Consider the following 20,856-nt stretch of genomic DNA (forward strand, 5'->3'; position numbering starts at 1 on the left):
CCACTTGGAGATTTGGCTGCACGCAACAGTATTTGAAAGGTGGATCGAACCAACACATGGTGAATCCTGAGTTGGGACATGTGTTAAGCATTCAGATGTGCAAAGCAAAGAACTGAAAGCGCCAATTCATGTTTATGTCCACTTGTTTGTTAAAAAAAGAGCGATCTGAATTGACCCATAGCGTTGTCTAGTTAGGCATCCACTCAGTCTGGGTTCTGGGCAGCCATCTTGGACTTTATGTGCTTATTTATTTAACTATTGCAGTTATTTATATCCCACCTTTTGGGATACAAATCCCTCCAAGAAAGCTTACAAGAAACATTAAACTGGTTTACAAAACCACAATAACAATATCAACATATAAAAAGTCATCACCAATTAGATTGATGGGTGTGTTTGCCCTGGTGAAGGGGAGAACTAATAGCAGTCCTCAAATATCTAAAAGGTTAGCACAGAAGACAGGAACAGGTGGGTATTGCAGGGAAGCAGATCTCGGTTAAACATTAGAGGAAGCTTCCTAAGAAAGAGCTATTTGACAGCAGAACAGACTGCCTTGGAAGGCAGTGGGCTAAAATATCTTTGCTGGAGATTTTTCAGCAGAGGCTGAACAGCCACCTCTAAGGGATTGCTACGGTTGCATCCTGCATTGCAGGCCCTGCAATGAACACAGGTTTGACTAGATGACCTCCAAGGTACCTTTTCACTCTGATTCTATGGTTTCAACGGAAATTGGGCAGATTTAAAAAAAATGTTTTCGATACAAGCCTTTATAAAAACTATAGGTGATGTGCACCATCTTAAAAGAATCATTCCCTGTTCCCTATCACATAAGAAGGGATTCCTTCTCTGATATTTTGAATGTGAGGGCACATGCCTCCATCATCTAAAAATAAAAAATGGGATGTTTGATGTAGAACGATAGTTTTTACTTACACGCGAATACTAAGATTTCTTTAATAATCACTGTGTTCAGAGTCATTCATTTCGAGAAGACATAGGAGGCGCCAGCAACTGGAACACCGGAGTCCTTGACGAAAGAAGCAAGACGGGCTATTGAAATACAATAGTGCAGCTATTGACAAACGTTCCCGACCCTTTTAAGGCGGAGGGAGCAAACGGACAAGTGGCTCCGGGATCAGCCCCTATATAGGAGTGTTAGAGGCGGTCCCAGTTCCTCTCCCGGCTGTGCCGCGATCTCTGTCGTTAATATCGCACCGTGCTCCAGGCTTATCTCCCGCCGTCGATCAAAGTAAGCGGGGTCCCCGGATCCCCCTAAAAGAGGGAAAGGGGGAGGTGTGTCCGCATGCCCCCCCTCGGGATTCTGCCGCGTGAAATGGCCTCTGGGTGGGAGGAAAGGAGCACCTGCTTCCTTCCAGGGGCCGAGTGCCTTCGCTTAGGTGGGAGAGAGACCGAGATTTCCCTGAACGGCGGGCCCTTGAGGGCATCTTGGCTGCGCCCCTGCCAGGATCCGGCACCCGCGCGCACCCGATATCGGGGTTCGACTGTGGTACGAAGGGACTAAGCCTCGGCTGGTATATCCGTTGAATAGTACGCGCGTGGTCACGGATTTCGGCCTAGCCAGGCCCGATGCTAGATCACGTCATGCGCAGGGCCCATCCACCACCTCACGATACCTCTTCTCTTGGGCCTAACGGCTGCGGCTCTCGACCCAATTTCCATCTCCTCGCGGCCAGGCCTTGCGGTTCCCTTTCTCCGTTGCCTTTGATCGGCTTCGCGGCCATAGATGGGCTGAGCGTTGTGCCTCGGGGGAAGGCTGTAAAAAATACGCATCACAGTGCTTGCTGCTGGCGTAATGGCGCTCATCTTGTAACGACTAGGGGCCAATTCAACAACGGCTCTTGAGGGAGTTGTGCTGAAAGGGAATATTCTTAGGCTTGAACATGCCTGCTTGCTGCAGCAGCGGCAGCCAGTTTTTATTCCAGAGGCTATAGGAAAAAAATCTTTTGGGGGAACTTTGATCTAGGAATTTCCTTGTTTCAAGATAAGGTTTGTATCATTCCTTAGCCATTTATGTAACATCAAGGGCTGAAGTGGGGTTGGTATACCAGTAAATAAAAACTGTTAGGAAGTTTAATTGCTGAACCCACGTAGCACTGCAAAATATGCCCTGGTGACATAACAGGATGCCTGCTTGTGGCCTTGATCTTGTTTATCCTTGTTGCAATCCTGGCTAGGAATAAGTTCTTGTTCTTGGTGGCAACTGAGGATGAAATATAACGATGTGTTCCAGGATCCCCATCTCTGCTGTATAGATGGATTTTGTAATCCATAACTGAATACTGTATAAGCACCATATTCAGCTATGTAGTAGTGTAGTGGCTCAGCTGTGAACCGAGAGAGACATGGTTTACATCTCGCCTCTTACGAACTGCCTAGGTAGCTTTCAGGAGGCTGCTATCTCAGCCCGATGACTGTAATGATGAATATAATATGGGAAACGCTTTATAAGGTTGTTTAAATGGTAATTGTTAGTATCCCTGTATGAACCTTGAGGTGTTACAAAGATCTTGATTTGTGTTCCAGATGCCTGAAGAAATCCAGCATGGTGAAGAGGAGGTGGAAACCTTTGCCTTCCAGGCAGAGATTGCCCAGCTTATGTCCCTGATAATCAATACCTTTTACTCCAACAAGGAAATCTTTATGCGGGAGATAATTTCCAATGCCTCTGATGTGAGTATGGTGACCCAGATGGAGGTCTGCGAGAGGAGGAATAATATTTGGGGTAGATTGACTGAAATCTAGAATGTAAATATTTGTTTTGCATTGAGTTTCTCATTGGAAATTCATATGTTTCCTTAACAATGATACACACTAATTGGTTAACTGTTCCAAAAAACCTAATCCACAAGTAAGTAGACCGTTTAAGGTCTCTAGGAGGCCACACTTCTTGCCAGTCACTTATCCTCCTAGATGCATGACTCTCATGCTTTACCACAACCCCAGAAACACAAACCTTTTGTTTGTTGCAGCCTGCCTTTGTGTGTGTTTTTGTCTATTTATGGACAACTAACTGCTCAGAACTTTCCAAAAGCAAGGCCTGGGCAGAGTAATTTATTTGGAAATAGGCTTTTTTTTTTTTTTTTTTTTTAGTCACAACTAAATATACTTAATATTGGGAACTCAGTAAATTGCAAAGTAAAGGTGGTTAAAGTAAGCAAGCTCTACAACAGGTTTGGGAAACCTTGGGTCGGGGGGGGATTAGGCCTGCCAGGGGTCCTAGTTTGTCCCGCAAGGTCATTTCTTTCCAGCAATGCCCACCTGCTATCATGACATCAGGTGTGAGGCAGATAAAGCCGCAGAGGAACAGTTTAGAATGTGCTGCTGATTGTTCCACTGCAAGAAGGGCTCGCCTACAGTGTCTTTTAAATTTGGCACTAAATGCAAGGCCTGCTGGACCACTTGAAGCTGCCAAATGGAGCTAATCATGCCCAAGCAGGGGATGCAGTCAGCACAGAATTTAGATTCAATCCTGACTGCAAGCTCCACTTCCAGGAGGAATCTTTACAGCCTCGGCTTGAATTCAGACTATGGGTGTAAAGGAAGAATTGGGAGTGCCATATTTGAAGCTCGATTACCTGACCTCATATGAGGCCAGGTGATTGATATGTGGGTAGCCCCACCCACCTGTCGAAAGAGGCCCATGGAGGGGTGGCCCAATCTGGTTGCCTGCCCCTGCTGTACAAGACTCAGGTGAGCGCCGTGGGATGATTCTCCTGGTGGTAGACATAATGACATTTGGAGCCCAGCCCCCTGTATCAAATCTAAAATAGCAATATAATATGGAATCTTGTACAACCCTAAACTCATAGTAATCACCAGGTATATGACCTTTTGTGTCATTTTGTAGTAATTGATCTTGAAAGATATATTTATACCATGATTCTTTGTTTACATAGAAAGGCAGCCTTCCTGTCAATATATTTGACTTTTTACATGATTGCATTAAGATTTAACTTTAATCAGCCTATTTAAGAAAAAGAAACATTTTTTGTTAAAAAATCAGATTAAATATTTTAATTGATATTTTTTCCAGCTTGGTAAAGGAGCCTTAGCCTTGGAGAAAAATGGACTGGTGACCTTAGATGACTGATCCATCAGGGCAGCCTTCTCTGCCTGTTGTCCTGTAGAAGTAGTTGGACTTCATCTCCCATCAGCCCCAGCTAGTGTGGCCAGTGATGATAGGAGTTGTAGTCGAATAATACCTGAAGGGCCACCAATTGGAGAAGGCTGCATTATGGCATGCAGTCTACAGAGATTCTTAGGAAGGAGAATAGTCATACTGACAGATGTCTACCATTGAAAACAAAATGGTAGGAACAGACCAAAGATCCATCTACTCTGGCATTTTGTTTCTGTCATTGGGTAGCCAGATGCTCCCAAGAACAAAAGAAAGGTGTGACAAGTCTCTATTGTTTACAAGTTACAACAGGGCAACTGTGTGGCTTTAATGGCTAATAGCTGTTGATAGATCCATCCTACATGAATTTGTCTAATTCTCTTTTATAGCCCTCTAAGCTAGTAGCTGTTGCCACATCTTATAACAGCAAATTCCATAACTATGCATTGTATGCTGAAGTACTTTGTCCTCAATCTACTACCAATTTCATTGGGTGATCATAAAATCTAGCACTGAGAGAAAGAGAGAGATTTTCCAGATCCCCACTTTTTCGCATCATGCATCATTTTATAAACTTCCATCATATCCTCTCTTTGGGAGTAGCTCACCCTGTGGGGCAGGGCTGCAGCAATATCCTCCCAGCAGTGACATTAACTGCTGCTTCCTGGGAAGGATCAAAGCTGGGTCTATGTGAGTGCAACCATGGGAGTGCCAGACTGGCTCTGCTGGTGCACTGCGCCACCCTGATCTCACCACTGTCTTGTCCCTTCCAATAAGCGACAGGGACACTGCTTCTAGGAGACAGTAGCTATGGCTCTGCCCCATCAGTTGAGCCCCTCCTGCCTTCCTTAGTTTATGAACTCATGAGAGAGAGAGAGATGCTGCATATTATTCTTTTCATGAGAGCAGCAACATGGTGCCAGGTTTGCTTTGGGACCTGGTTTGAGCAAAACTTGCTTGTGCAAAAGCAGAGTTCTTGAATGAGTTGTGCATATTCATTCAATGTCTTTCTCTTGCCCAAAGAGAAGCTGCTTTGGGGTAGTCATGTGATACAGCAAGTATTTGGGGAACTGGTTAATGTGTCCTTTGTGCTGCTCTGAGATTCATCTTTCTGAATAGCTTTTGATCTTCAAGCCTCCACCACCATTTTTTTTTATTTACAGTATCAGTTTGCTTTTGGTCCAACAGACCCCTTTAAAGTCCTAAAACTATTCTAGTGGGGGGTGTTTTATTGGTAATGCATTCCAAAAAGGAGTATAACACACACAAAAATTATTGGGATACATTGGATCCCATAATGATAAACTTATGAGAGTGCGAAACAAACGAAAAAATGCCTAGGTAAATTACTCAACTCCAAGTACATAGTTTTAAGGGTCCAATATACTCCATATATACTGGGCTATGTAAAGAGAGTATTAGAAATAAGAAATCACTGTGGCAAATCTGCTCTATGAGGGTGTTAACTTCTATGTCAAGGTAAAATCAACTTGGATCCGAATGAACTCCTTAAGGTGAAATTTACTCCTGTAGTCTAATGGTCTCCTACAGTACTTTGTAATGGGGATTATTTTTTTGTACACACGGGTGTACAATTATTTTTAACAAAAACAGGAAAAAAATACTCTGGTGTTCTTGAAGTGGTATAGCCACATTAAAATTGAATTTATGATGCAGGCAAAATGCTAAAATCTTCTCTACCCTACTTCAAGAAGCTGCCGGTGATAGAGTGGACCTCCATTGGCTTCAGCAATTACAAGTTTTTCTTTATTTCAATAAGGGTAAATTGGATCCCTGATAGCTTTGTAAGTTAAATGTCATTTTTTAAAAAATGAAAGGGGGGGTGCTTAAACATCACAGGATAACATCACCATAATTGTTGAGAAGTGCCCGGAATATAAAGTGATGGGGGTTGACAAAAAAAAAGCTTCTGTAGATTTCAAACAGTTGTTGGAGTCCACAGCAGCACCATCCGCCGTAACAAAGACTTGCAACTCTGAAACTGAGATCATCATGAGCCATTACTTTGTTTCCTCAAGTGCATTTCTGTGGAAGTAATACAGGTCCCTAAATGGCGATGAGGCCTGGTAGGTCACTCCCTCCTTATCTGTCTTTTCTTGTCTCCTAGGCGCTGGACAAGATTCGCTACGAGAGTCTGACAGACCCCTCAAAGCTGGAAAGTGGCAAGGAGCTGAAGATAGACATCATCCCCAATCCCCATGACCGCACCCTCACTCTGGTGGACACTGGCATTGGGATGACAAAGGCAGATCTTATCAACAACCTGGGCACCATTGCCAAGTCTGGCACCAAAGCCTTCATGGAAGCCCTGCAGGTGGGAGGCTGATGGACTAGAGGTTTGGCAAGGGTATAGAGTCCATCGGGCTTGGTTCCTTCTCTGAGTTAAATCGTTAGAATCGTAGAGTTGGAAGGGGCCTATAAGGCCATCAAGTCCAACCCCCTGCTCAGTGCAGGAATCTAAATTAAAACATACCTGACAGGTGGCTGTCCAGCTGCCTCTTGGAGGCCTCCAGTGTTGGAGAGCCCACCACCTCCCTAGGAATTGGTTCCATTGTTGTACCACTCTTAAGAGTTGGGAAGTTTTTCCTGAAGTTCAGTCGAAATCTGGCTTCCTGCAGCTTGAGCCCATTATTCTGTGTACTGCACTCTGGGATGATCGAGAAGAGATCCCGGCCCTCCTCTCTGTGACAACCTTTCATGTACTTGAAGAGTCTTCTCTTCTCAAGGCTAAGCATGCTCAGTTCTTTCAGTCTCTCCTCTTAGGGCTTCGTTTCCAGTCCCCTGATCATCCTTGTTGCCTTCCTCTGAACCCGTTCCAGTTTGTCTGCATCCTTCTTAAAGTGTGGTGTCCAGAACTGGACGCAGTACTCAAGATGAGGCCTAACCAGTGCCGAATAGAGGGGAACCAATACTTCATGCAATTTGGAAGCTATTACTTCTGTTAATGCAACCTAAAATAGCATTTTATTAGAGTACGGTATCTCACAGCATGGAGTTGACAGTCTCTTGAACTCCCTTCCTAGTTATGAATGGGCTGCTGCAGAGGCTCTCGGGATGTTGAATCCTGTGCCTACTATGCATTTTTGCAGTGTTATCACATAAAATCCAGCACTTTGCCCATAACCTGGGGCAGCATTTTGCCCCATTGCTTTTTTTTTTTTTTTTTTTTTGGAGGGGGGGACACCAAACTAACTTTAATTCATTATTAAATGCATGTGACCTGAATGTTGCCTTGCTGCATGCCAGCTCCTTGTGGCTAGAACATACCTTCCTAGCCATTTAGAAATCTGAATTCCTCTCTGTGTGTGCGCATGTGTATGTATATATAAGGTTAGTTCTCCTTTCCAGACATCTCATGTCTTTCCTTCCTTCTGCAGGCTGGTGCAGACATCTCCATGATCGGACAGTTTGGTGTGGGCTTTTACTCTGCTTACCTTGTGGCAGAGAAGGTTGTAGTCATCACCAAGCACAATGATGATGAACAGTATGCCTGGGAATCGTCTGCAGGAGGTTCCTTCACTGTCAGAACTGACCATGGTATGTGATGCCATGTGCCCCCAACAGGATCTGATCATGGGTTCACAACTGTTGTGTTGAATAAGCAGTGGAAGGGGGAATGTGCCATGTCCCATTCATAGCTAGATGAAGCTATTCAAAAATAGGAATTGCAGAAATCTTTTTTTTTCCCGCCCCAACATTTACTCGCCCCCTTTTTTGCCCCCTACTGGTGAGGTTGGGAAGTAACTAGCAAAAAAAGATTGTTACCCTCCATACAAGAGCCAGAGTGGCATAGTGGTTAGAGTGTTGGACTACAACCTTTGAGACCAAGGTTCGAATCCCCACACAGCCATGAAACTCACTGGGTGACCTTGGGCCGGTCACTGCCTCAGCCTCAGAGGAAGGCAGTGGTAAACCACCTCAGAATACTGCTTACCATGAAAACCCTATTCAGAGGGTCGCCATAAGTCGGGATCGACTTGAAGGCAGTCCATTTCCCATTTACCCTCCATCTCAAGTCCTAGGACACCTTTCAGATCTTTCCAAAACAGCACAGAGATTGGAACATCATTCATGGTGTGTTGGCACAACATTCATACCCATCCCAAAATCCCTGTGCCATGTTGACAGGTCTCCCCACATCATTTGCAGTGCCTTGGAGCTATCTGCGTTTGTATTGCCCCATGGGACAGATCAAGCTGTAAGGTCATTCTTGATGATTTTAAAGAACACACACATTACGTTCAAGTTAGTCATGACTATGTCCTAGTGAAAGCAAAAGGACAGAAGTTAGTTTTTGCTAGTTGTTCCATTGGTTTAAATAGGACTTAATCATAACTGCTATTACTGGACCGAGGCTGTGCTTTTCAGGTCTGCCAAAAACTATGCATTGCAGTGGAGAAGTCCATGTGGAAATTAAGGGATGCATATTTTGGCCTGGTTGGTGGGCTGGGGGTAGGAATACAGAAGGGAAGTGATGACCCTGCATCTAGCCTGCATCTGAGATTTTAAGCAGCAGCTTGCTTTCAGGGCCCTCATCTTTTCAAAAGCTGTTGGACAAAGTTGCCCTAATACTCATCTAAGCTAAGCTGGGTAAAATGGTCAAGCAGGGTCTGGGCCAGTTGATGCTTTAGTGGACCCAGGACTATAGATGTCCAGCATGTAAGAACCAGTCAAATTCTTCACTCAAATAGGTGCAGATGAACTTGCACACATCTCACTAACTTGTATTTGCTTATTTTCTGAACCCCTTGATTTTGGGGTGTTGTAACAGTAGAATATTGCAACAAGAAGTGCTATGTGAGCAACAGGAAAGGCATTTGGGTCGGGAAGCAGCTTGAGTTGGTGGGGGAGGACATGATCTCTCTAGTTGCCTCACAGGATGTAGTTCTTTCTCAGAACAATAAAACCTTAAGACTGCATATACATTAAAAACCCACACAAAATCTTACTAGTTATAAGAACTAGCGACTTGCTAATTTTAAAAGACAAAAACTAAGTGATTGAAATCTTATGCCAGTCCTTCCAAAGCAAGGGCTCCCAGCCTTGATTATGTCCAGGCTTTCTCCTGTCCACCTGCTGGAGATTCTGATGTTGGCTCTCGCTAGAAACACTCTTCAAGGAACCGCGGGCTGATGCTTCCCAGCCAGCCTTCCAGAGTGACCCACCAGCCCTCTGAGTCCAGACCACCCTTTCCCATTCGAGTGCCCTCCAGACGTTTGGGAGTGTGACTTCCCACCCCATGCTTGGTTTCTCTCTCTCTGTTCTAGGTGAGCCCATTGGCCGTGGCACCAAAGTGATCTTGCACCTGAAGGATGATCAGACAGAATATCTGGAGGAGCGCCGTGTTAAGGAAGTGGTGAAGAAGCACTCTCAGTTCATCGGCTACCCCATCACCCTCTACGTATGTATATGAGAGGAGGTGCTCCGGTGGGATAAGAGGAGCTTAATTTCCACAGCCGCCTTTATGCTGGAAGTCATTCCACATTGCAATGCTGAAATGCTGACGTTTCTCCAAGGGAAAGCACAGGCATAGCATGCAAAGCACATAGGGCTGGACAACTCGTATTCCACCTTGACTTGTAGAGCAGTCCTGCATAATATGTAGTCCTCCAAGCTGAACATGGCCCAGCTGCCACATCTTGTGATCCATCAAAGCTTTGATAAACCTGGGGAGGGGCAGTTTCCCATGCTTGAAATTGCAGAAGTGGAGTAGACAAGCACCTGCAGTTCAGGGCTAATGGTCTGCTTCTGGCTTGATTGATAATATGAGTTATACAGGCTTAACCAAGAATTAGCACCCAATTAGCACCCAAATTATAACTAGAGACGGTGCCTTCACAGTGGTAGCCACATATCTGTGGGACTCCCCTCAGTAAATGGGTGTTGAAAACCCCTTTATTTTGAGCTGCTCTTACTTGAGATGTTGAATTGACGCTTTCACTGTTTAACAGCTTGTAGTGCTGTTGGTTTTAAATTGTTTCTTCTTAATTGATTAGATTGGTTTTATGAGTCTTGTACTGGGCTGTGAGGTGTTTTTAGAATGCTGTTATTATTTGGATTCCTTTTCAGACCCGGGACCCAGCTTTAGCCCAAACGTGCATTTGGGCACCCATTTCTTACTTTGTTTACCATGTATTTGTATGGTGGTAGTATTGATGTTGTGACCTACCTCAGATCAGGCTCTCGCCTGGTGTTTGGTCCCAACCCACCAGTTGAAGATCTGTGGGCTCAGTCTTGCGCACGTTAAAGCTTTTAGAGTGTTAAAGTGAAGTGGATTTCCAGTTTTAAGTGTGGCTCTAGTATGGTGCAATGTAGAGCACCTCTGTCACGTGGCAGGCTCTTTGAAAATCCTGCCACATCTCAAGACAGGAACTAACCATGTGACTGCGATCGATATTTGTAGAGGCCAGTTTTTCCCAAAGTCTCGCTCTATCAATTAAGTTGAACGCCGAAGAAAAGTCCACAAACGTTACGAACAGCTCTCTTCTCTTACGGAGAGCATATTTCTGGACTAAATGAGCAAGAGTAAAACAATGGTCTAAAGTAGACTTACCCTTCTCAAAACCCGCTTGCTCCTGGGCCCAATGCTGTAGTTTCCCTAGTAAATATCTAGCGTACAATTTTGCAGCAATATCAGTAAGACTAATGGGTCTATAGTTTTTGGGATCAGCTTTGCAAAAGCAGTGGCCCTGTTAAGGATTGCGGAGGCCATTTTAAAGCCCTGCCCGCTTGCCTAGCATGAGGAGCAGAATGGCCGCACTATCGATGCAGTCACGTTCAGGCATGGAATTGGCAAGATGAAGGGTCCCTGTCCCTGTATGAGGGCGCACAGAAGTGCTTGGCGCATGGTACATTAGTTCCTACCCCCAAATGTGGCTCCGTCACTGCTTGCTCGCACCCCTGTAGCTGAGCACTCCCCGTGAACCTGCAGTAACAAGCTTCTTCTTGCAGCTGGAGAAGGAGCGCGAGAAGGAGATCAGCGACGATGAAGCAGAGGAAGAAAAAGTGGAGGAGGATGAAGATGCAGCCCCCAAGGATGAGGAGGAGAAGCCCAAGATCGAGGATGTGGGTTCCGATGAGGAGGAGGAAGGTGGCAAGACCAAGAAGAAGACCAAGAAGATCAAAGAGAAGTACATTGATCAGGAGGAACTGAACAAGACCAAGCCCATCTGGACCCGAAATCCCGACGACATCACTCAGGAGGAGTATGGCGAGTTCTACAAAAGCCTGACCAATGACTGGGAAGACCACCTGGCTGTCAAGGTGAGACTTTGGGTGGTGCTGATGCCACTCAGCTGGTATCTTACGAGGTCCTTGGTATTGGCAAAAGGAGCAGGGTGGTGGTGATTGTTAACGGAGAAGCTGAGCACTTAAGAATGGATATGTCATTATGCGAAGGGGACAGAGGAGACATTTTCATAGAGCTGGCCAGTCCCTGCTGCCATGCATTGTTGGCCGGTATAAGTATAGCAGTGTCTCTTGGCATCTGGTTTCTCCTAGCACAGCATTCCTGTTAAATGTCTTCTGCTTTGCTGAGGCACAGGATATTTCCGCTTCCATTTTGTCCCCAGTTCTGTCCATAACGTTTTCTTGTCTGCACATCTGGGAATATTTTATGGTATTTTTAAAAGTATTGACTAAGCTTGCTATATGACTAAAGCATCAGCTTCAGGCTTAAAGCCTGCCATGATTTAAAAAAAAATAGCTCAGGGCAGACGAGAAGGGTATCTTGAGTGAAATAACAGGAACTAGGTGCATGGCTGCCCGATTGCATGCGGGAGCACGATTTTGTCCCTTTCCAGCCATATGAGGGCTGCAGGTGCAGCTTCTCTTGTCCCTACAGCACTAGTGAGAGAAGCTGCACCTATTGATCTTGCTGCTGCCCAGTCAGAGCTCTCAAAGGAACCAGATGCCCTCTGGCATCTCTGCTGGGGCACAAGAAATCCCAGCATGGTGGAGACTCTGGAGCGTCCTCTTGCCTAACAAGTTCAGCCAGGAATACCTCTGCAGTCCAAGTCCTGGTACTTTTGTTACTTCTGCTGCTAGTCCCAGAAGGACGTGCGTGTTTCCCCCAAGGGCTGCTCACTCACTCCTCTGATGTTCCCAAACTTGACAGCACTTCTCTGTGGAGGGGCAGTTGGAATTCCGGGCCCTTCTCTTCATCCCGCGCCGGGCCCCGTTTGACCTCTTTGAGAACAAGAAGAAAAAGAACAACATCAAGCTGTATGTCAGGCGTGTCTTCATTATGGACAGCTGCGATGAACTCATCCCAGAGTACCTGAGTAAGCTTCTTCCCTGCTCCTGCTTGGCCTCACTTAGAATAATGGGCTGTTTCTATCCCCCTTGTTTGAAAAATCAGAATGGAGGGATACTTGGATACTGTGATTGAAGAAAAGGGTGAAACCACAGAATGGGGCAGCATCTTTCCAACCCACCCTGATTGTGTTAAGGTTGTGAGTGGCATGATGGTGAGTTAGGCCTGTGGGCCATCTGGCCCATTAGCGTCTACCTGTTGTATCAGCAGTTGTCTCGGACCTCAAACTAAGGCTTTCCCTAGTCTTGCTAGTTTTAATTCTTTGAAGCAGGAATGGTGAGCCCATTGACCTCCAAATGCTGTTAGGCTACAACTCCCATTGTTCCTGACCATCAGCCATGCTGCTTGGGGCTGATGAGAGTTTGAGTCCAGTGACGTCAAGAAGGCCACAGGTTTCCCATCCCTGATCTAAAGACTGACTCTGGCAAAACATGTCTTCTGCTACGGAGTTGTTTCCCCCCCCCCCCCAGTCAGCCCGGGTTAGTGTACTCCTTTATCTTGCTCTGGTGTTAGTGGAGCTGGAGCAAAGGGTGCGGGAGGATTTGTGCAAGGGGAGCACAAAGCAGATTAGCCTTCCTCTTTGCATTATTCTTTCCAAAGGTTTGAGGCTTGGATTTCTCACTGGCCGCTGTTTTGCTTACAAAATGCTTTTGTGAGGTAGGATGGATGGAAGGTCACCTAGCCTAATCTTCTGCCCAAAGTGAAGACCACCCACCTGTTCAGCCTATTCTTACTTTAAATAAAATTCCTGCAGCACTGTGATCCAAGAAAGAACCAAACCATACAAAAACCCAGTGGTAGCTGGTGGCTTGGAGCACCTTGGACAGCTCCTTGAAAGTTCAGACTAAATCCCATTGTGGGTGCCACTGCCCCACTGACATGGAGCCACCACTACAAAGCCGCTACTAGTCAATGTGATTGCTGGGAGGGGACAATGAATATGAGCAAAGGCCTTGGCCTGAGTTCTGCAAAAGGCACTTATGGGGAAGGGAGAATCTCCAAGCACTGTGTGTAGACCCAGTGGCTTGTCTGTTCTCCCCAGATCACTTACCCAGAATGGTCCATCCTTCTCAGAGTTGCATCAGTTGCCATGACTATTTTAGCTTCTGATTTTATTTCTTCCTTTCTTTTATTAATTCAGACTTCATCCGAGGTGTGGTGGATTCTGAGGACCTGCCCCTGAACATCTCCCGTGAGATGCTGCAGCAGAGCAAGATTCTCAAGGTGATTCGCAAGAACATTGTCAAGAAATGCCTGGAGCTTTTTGCAGAGTTAGCTGAGGACAAAGAAAACTACAAGAAGTTTTACGAAGCCTTCTCCAAAAACCTCAAGGTGAGAGCTAGTCAGCCCACTACCTGGGACTGGGTTGAGCATCCTTCAGTAATTTGGGTAGCACAGCAAACTGTTATAGCATAGATTTGTAATCCTCCCTTAATGTCTTGTTGTGTTTCTACCACTTTGTTTGTTGGATTTATATCCTGCCCCTTCTCCCAGTAGGAGCCCAGGGCGGCAAACAAAGGCACTAAAAACACTTTAAAACATCATAAAAACAGACTTTAAAATATATTAAAACAAAACACCTTTAAAAATGTAATGTAATGTTTTATTTCTAGGCCACCTTTTCTGCCAAATAGGCCCCCAAGGCGGCTTACACACAAATACAAAATACAAATAAAAACAATACAATTTACCAAAAAAAAAAATCAAACTAACAAAGTCCTAACCTCTCTAAAAAACAGGAGCAGCAAACCAAAAGCATTCATCTTCCTGGTAAAGGGCAGTCCCCAGGAAAATGTCACTAAGAGTAGGGGTGGGGGGCAAGGCAGGTAGAAAAGCATGCCCCTTGATGGTCCCAGCACAGTCCCATCCCTGCAGCAGCACCTGTCAGCCTGCAGCTCCTCCTGATAAGGCCCAGGCAGAGGGGTGGGGCAAGGCAGGTGGAAATGCTTGCCCCTTGATGGTCCCAGCACAATTCCAACACAGACGCAGACTGGGATAAGGTCTCGGCTTGTTGAAAGAGGAAGCTCTTCAGTAGGCACTGAAAAGATAACAGAGATGGTGATTATTGTTGTCAAATTCTGGGAAAGCCTCTTGATTTTAAAAAAGATGTTCTGATCCTTATGATTGTGAACAGACTGGAAAACCTTGCAGACGGTGAGCATCTATCTGCTCAGAAAAGTGGAGTGAAACTAACCAGCCGTTTTAAGGGATCGGAAGGGTTAACTCTTCTGTCTGAGTATCTATTGCCTGAAGGCCTGTTGCCTTCTGAATCTGGCCACTTTGGTGCCAGTTTACTGTTTAGGGTAGGGGTGGGGAACTGCATCCGGTCTTTATGTCTTCTCCTGCCCTCACTGGGTCACTCATCAGTCAGATGATGTGACAATGATGTCAGGTGACCTATTTTTGCCCACCCACTTTGAAATCAAATCATGCGGGCAAAGGACAGTGCGGTTTGCCAAGCCCCACACATAGCGCTATGCAACCCCCAACCATCAGCTGAGGGCTTTGTCCTGGACTGCTGATTGAGGGTGTCTGCAAACCTCCTTTTTGGCCAGTCGCATTTTTCTCTGCCCCTCTTTACATCATATATGATGACATGCATCAGGCGGGTGCGTGTGGACTGGCTAAAACGGGCTTGTGGATCAAATGGGGAGGCTTGGAGGTCGCCTGGTTAGGCCTGTGGGCCAGAGGTTCCCCACCGCTGATTTAGGGTGGATTAGAGAAGGATGTTCAGTGGAAGATGGCAAGAGAGAGAGGCTTCCTCCTCCTATTCCTGGGGATCCGGTTGAACATAATCGCTTCGTAATGCCACTTTCTCTCGTGGGAAGTTTTAAAATTAGGTTTATGCTCTGAACAAAACCAGGCAGGCGCGTGCGTAGAAAATATCTTCATTGTACTGGAAGAGGATGGATCTTTTCAAAAGTTCTTGGGCACAATTTATATACTCTCACTAAGACCTGGTCCATCCTTCGATATTTAAGTAATGGAACCATTTCAAAAAATAAGACTTGGTTTGGATCGAGGTCAGTCTTTTTTTTAAGATATTTTTAATCAGCACTGAGAATAGGGCAATCTGTCAATCCAAATAGGTGGATATTGCAATGATGCGGCCAGCAACATGTCCTCTCGACCCTTGCCCTTCTTGGCTTATTAAAGCTTGCCTAGGGGGTTTGACCAAGTGGATCCAGGGTGTGGTCAATGCATCATTGTGGGAGGGAGTGGTTCCAGCCACCTTGAAAGAGGCTGTGATCCGACCACTCCTGAAAAAGCCCACCCTGGACACATTGGTTTGTGACAACTACTGACCGGTTGCAAATACCCTTTTAGGGAAGGTGATTGAGAGGGTTGTGGTGCAGCAGTTCCAAGTACTTGGATGAAACAGATTATCTTGACCCATCCCAGTCTGGGTTCAGGCCTGGTTATGGGACTGAATCGGCCTTGGTCGCCCTGATGGATGACCTTTATCGGGAGAAGGACAGGGGGAGTATGACCCTGATACTCTCAGTTGATCTCTAGCAGCTTTTGATATCATTGACCATGGAATCCTGGGCCAACTTGGTGAGATGGGTATTGGAGGAACTGTTTTACAGTGGTTCCGATCCTATCTCCAAGGTCGCTCTCAGAGAATAGCATTGGGTGACTGTCTTTCAGCCCACTGGCAGTTATGCTGTGGGGTGCCGCAGGGTACCATCTTGTCCCCATGCTGTTTAACATCTATATGAAGCCCTTGGGAGTGGTCATCAGGAAATTTGGGGCGAGGTGACAACAGTATGCTGACAATACTCAGCTCTATTTTTCCGTAACATCTGAATCTGGAGAGACCATGCAAGCCCTGGACCGCTGTCTGGACTCTGTGGGCTGGATGAGGGCTAATAAACTGAGTCTGAATCCTAGCAAGATGGAGGCACTGTGGGTTGGTGGTTCCAAGTTTGGATAATTGGTCAGTTGCCTGCTTTGGATGGGGTCGTCCTCCCTCTGAAAGAGCAAGTTCGTAGTCTGGGGGTGCTCCTGGAGCCATCTTTGTCACTAGAGGCCCAGATGACCTCAGTGGCTAGGAGTGCCTTTTACCAGCTTTGGCCGATAAAACAGCTGCTGCCGTTTCTGGACCGAGATAGCCTGACCACTGTTTTCCATGCACTGGTAACCTCCAGGCTGGATTACTGTAATGCGCTCTATGTGGTGCTGCCCTTGAGGTTGGTCCGGAAGTTGCAGCTGGTGCAAAATGCAGGGGCAAGACTGCTCACTGGGGCAGGGTATCGCCAACATGTCACCCCGCTGCTGAAAGAACTGCAGTGGCTGCCCATTTGCTACCAGGCCAAGTTCAAGGTTTTAGTTTTGGTGGACAAAGCCCCATACAGCTTGGGACCAGGATACCTGAAAGACTGTCTTACTCCTTATATGCCCAGTCGATCACTGCGCTCTGCAGGTGAGGGCCTCCTGCAGATGCCATCTAATCAGGACGTCCGTTCTGCACAACATAGGAAAGGGACCTTTAGTGTGGCGGCACCTACCCTGTGGAATTTCCTCCCCTTAAATATTAGGCAGGCGTCATCTTTGTTATCTTTTTGGCGCCTTTTGAAGACTTTCCTCTTTCAACAAGCCTTTTAAGTTGAGACCTATCCCAGTCTGTGTCTCTGTTGGAATTGCTTTTTAATACGTTTTTTTAAAATCTTTTTTCTAAACAGTATTTTTTTAACCCTTTTTATTTAAGATTTTTTAAATCTTTTTTGAAGAATGTTTTTAAAGTTGTTTTGTTTTAATGTATTTTAAGGTCTGTTTTTATGTTTTAAAGGGATTTTAGTGCTTTTATTTGCCGCCCTGGGCTCCTGCTGGGAGGAAGGGCGGGATACAAATTCAAATTTATTTATTTATTTATTTATTTATTTATTGGATTAAAATAATAAATTAATAAATAAAACACTTTTTTTCCCCTCAGCTGGGGATCCATGAAGACTCTACGAACAGGAAACGCCTGTCAGAGCTCCTGCGTTACCACACTTCACACTCTGGCGATGAGATGAATTCCCTCTCTGAGTATGTGTCCCGTATGAAGGACAATCAGAAGAGTATCTATTACATCACAGGTGAGTGACACTTGATTGGCAAGACAGGGCTGATCAAACCCCCCAAAGGAATGATGATTCCTTTGAGCAGGAATCGCCTTGGTATTAGTAGACCTTGAAGATGTTGTTGCAGTTGAAGTTTAGTCACCCTAGCTCAGCCTTTCCCAACTAGTGGGCCACCAGATGTTGGACCACAATTCCCATCTTTCCTGACCATTGGCAATGCTGGCTGAGGCTGATGGGAGTTGTGGTCCAACAACATCTGGTGGCCCACTAGTTGGGAAAGGCTGTCCTAGCTCCTAAGGAAAGCTTCAGTATCATCCTATTTATTATTTATTTGTCACATTTATACCCTGTCTTTCTTTCATCATAGAAACCCATGGCGGCATACATGTGGTCTCCAGGCAGTCTCCCATCCAGACACTGACCAGACCCAAACCTGCCTAGCTTCTTCCTATAAGCAATGTGTGCCTTTATTCAATGCTGCTCAATAGATGGCCTTCCTTGGATCTTGAGTGAGGGTGCTGTTTTTAAATAGAGAGATGAAAAACCAGTCTCTAATCTTCATGATTCCAGAGGCATGAGCTAAAAATCTCTTCAGAAGTTTTGACTAAGTGTTAGGAAATGAGACTTGTTTTTGAGAACCTCCAAATGTGTGCTTTTATACGTCTTAGCCTCCCATTTCAGCCTTATTTCTCATTGCATGATGAAAAATGGAAAAGCACACTCTTCAAGGGTCCTTAGTTGCGCACTTCGCATAATGTGTGCTGATTGAGTCAAAAGGCTACGCATTCATAATATGAACTGAAGCTTACATTCTTTAAGAGCTGTAAGCCTTTGGGAAGTCGTATAACAATTTGCTACTCCTGTAATTGAGTGCAGAGATTAATGAGGCTCTGGGGTCTTTAATGACAATGTTGAGGCTTGTTGCTGCTGTAATACCAGACCATCCGTCCATGTCCAAGGGCCTTGCCAGATTTTGGACCCATCCATGAGGCTCAGCAAAGCGCGAGGCCAGCTAAAGCATGTTTCCTATGAGAGAAGCATTACACTGAAAAATGGAGCTACGTTGGAGCCCATAATTTGCAGCCAGATGTGCAGCTATGATTATAATCTCATGTTGCAGGTGAGAGCAAGGAGCAGGTGGCTAACTCTGCCTTTGTGGAACGAGTGAGGAAACGTGGTTTTGAGGTAGTGTACATGACAGAGCCCATTGATGAGTACAGCGTTCAGCAGCTGAAGGAGTTTGATGGAAAGACCTTGGTGTCTGTCACCAAGGAAGGGCTGGAGCTTCCAGAGGATGACGAGGAGAAGAAGAAGATGGAGGAGAGCAAAACCAAGTTTGAGAACCTTTGCAAACTCATGAAGGAAATCTTGGAGAAGAAGGTTGAAAAGGTGAGTGTGCCATGCTGTAGCCCCTTATGTGTCTGGCAACACACCTGTGCCCCTACTACATACTTTGATGAAAGCCCATGAATTTCCATTTAAAATCTTCTGGTGTACATCTAGGTGACAGTCTCAAACCGGCTGGTGTCTTCACCCTGCTGTATTGTCACCAGCACCTATGGCTGGACAGCCAACATGGAACGGATCATGAAGGCCCAGGCATTGCGAGACAACTCCACCATGGGCTACATGATGGCCAAGAAGCACCTAGAGATCAATCCTGACCACCCCATTGTAGAGACTCTGCGTCAGAAGGCTGAGGCAGACAAGAATGACAAGGCCGTCAAGGACCTAGTGGTTCTGCTCTTCGAGACAGCACTGCTTTCTTCTGGTTTCTCCCTGGAGGATCCACAGACTCACTCCAATCGTATTTATAGGATGATTAAGCTGGGGCTAGGTGAGTTGTTGAGAGATGGAGAGCATCAAAGCTCAGAGTTTTAATTTTTCTGCCATTAAGAAGACACAACATGGCAAATTAAAAACTGCTTTACAGGCTTTTTGTGTTTTGGCCCTGCTGTACTCAATCTGGGGCTTGTTGAACAGCTAGGGAGTGTGTGTGCCTCAGGAAGGCCAGATTTACTTGGTCTACTCTACCCACAAGTGCAAACGCAGGCACAAGGGTTACTCACATAGTGTTGTGACTTTGCTGTATAAAGTGGGGGGGTATAGCAGCAGGAAGTGTCTTAAGTTAAGCTTCATGGGCAGAAGGATGTGAAGTTCCTGCATCTGGTACAAAAAGCAGGTTTGGGGCCTACATGTCAAAGAACTTGGAGTACCAAGAAAGGATTCTAGCCTGCAATATATTCTGGCGAAGGACCTGTAGTGTGCCAAGAGCCCAGGCTAAGATCTCACTTTGGCAGTAAAGTTGTTACTGAGGGAAGCCCCTATTCTCTCAGCCCTTTCTCTTCCCCTGCCTCTACAAACTGGAGATAACATTGACACACCGTTACAGGTTGTTACCAGCATTACTGAGATTGCTGTGGGATTCAGCAAATCCTTACTGTGCTTAACTATTCTGAAAGTGTAGGTTCATCTCCCCATTCTTGAATTGTAGATATAACTGTGATGGCTCCAGTGGAGGCTGGTTAGTTAAGGCAAATGGAACGCTGCCACAGCAACCTCAGCCAGCTGTTGCTTGTCATTGGTTCTCGATCCACCTACTGTTGGTCTCCCTGCTGTCCACCCCGCCAGCCCCGATGGGCACCAGCCAATGCTGGTTGCTTCCAAAAAGAGCATTCTGTTAGTTGTGCAGCGTACCCCAGCAGGCCTTCAGCTTCATTCAAGCCCTATTCAGGCACTGAATTTCCTGTGTAAGCAAACATGCAGGGGCAAGTTGCCAAACCCCACCCCATCTGGTAAATCACTCTTACAGTTTTGAGACCCCCGCAAGTTTGATGGTGAAGGTCTGAAACAGGGAGCTTCCTCTGTTCTGGAAGTGGGTTAAAAGAGGGTTCTTTAGACCTTCGCGAAGGCTTCGAAATGAGGCAAGGTGTAATACTGTGCCTGTGCTACTGCGCCTGTGTTTGCTTACATGTGAGATTGACTGCCTTTATAGCTCTTAAAAGACCCTTTCTAATCTGGAATGGTCCAAAACTGACTCTCCGTATACAATTCTTTCAGGTATCGATGAAGATGAGGTTGCTGCTGAAGAGCCCAGTGCTGCTGTATCTGAAGAAATCCCTCCACTGGAGGGAGATGAGGATGCCTCGCGCATGGAAGAGGTGGATTAAAAGAAGGGTGGTGATCTCCCCTCTGGCCTGCCCCCCCTCCATCCCCTGCACCATCGCCTTGCTCAGGAAGACTGGCTCCCGCAGTGCTGCTGGCACTCCTGCGTGCAGTCTCTCACGACATCCTCTATACTTGGGTAGCCAGTG

The 20,856-nt window shown here is 46.0% G+C and overlaps 1 protein-coding gene across 1 annotated transcript; it reads left to right on the top strand.

Annotated features, from left to right (window-relative positions):
* The first annotated feature begins 1,139 nt into the window (after positions 1-1,139).
* On the top strand, positions 1,140-20,808 carry HSP90AB1 (heat shock protein 90 alpha family class B member 1). Its single transcript, XM_061624849.1, has 12 exons — positions 1,140-1,249; positions 2,545-2,691; positions 6,267-6,473; positions 7,537-7,696; positions 9,427-9,560; positions 11,111-11,422; positions 12,276-12,441; positions 13,615-13,805; positions 17,410-17,557; positions 18,663-18,931; positions 19,046-19,379; positions 20,603-20,808. Exons 2-12 carry the CDS (start codon positions 2,545-2,547, stop codon positions 20,710-20,712), a joined length of 2,178 nt encoding a protein of 725 aa, XP_061480833.1. The 5' UTR covers positions 1,140-1,249; the 3' UTR covers positions 20,713-20,808.
* Positions 20,809-20,856: the final 48 nt, after the last annotated feature.

The sequence above is a fragment of the Rhineura floridana genome, chromosome 4 (genome assembly GCF_030035675.1).
Source record: "Rhineura floridana isolate rRhiFlo1 chromosome 4, rRhiFlo1.hap2, whole genome shotgun sequence".
NCBI lineage: Eukaryota > Metazoa > Chordata > Lepidosauria > Squamata > Rhineuridae > Rhineura > Rhineura floridana.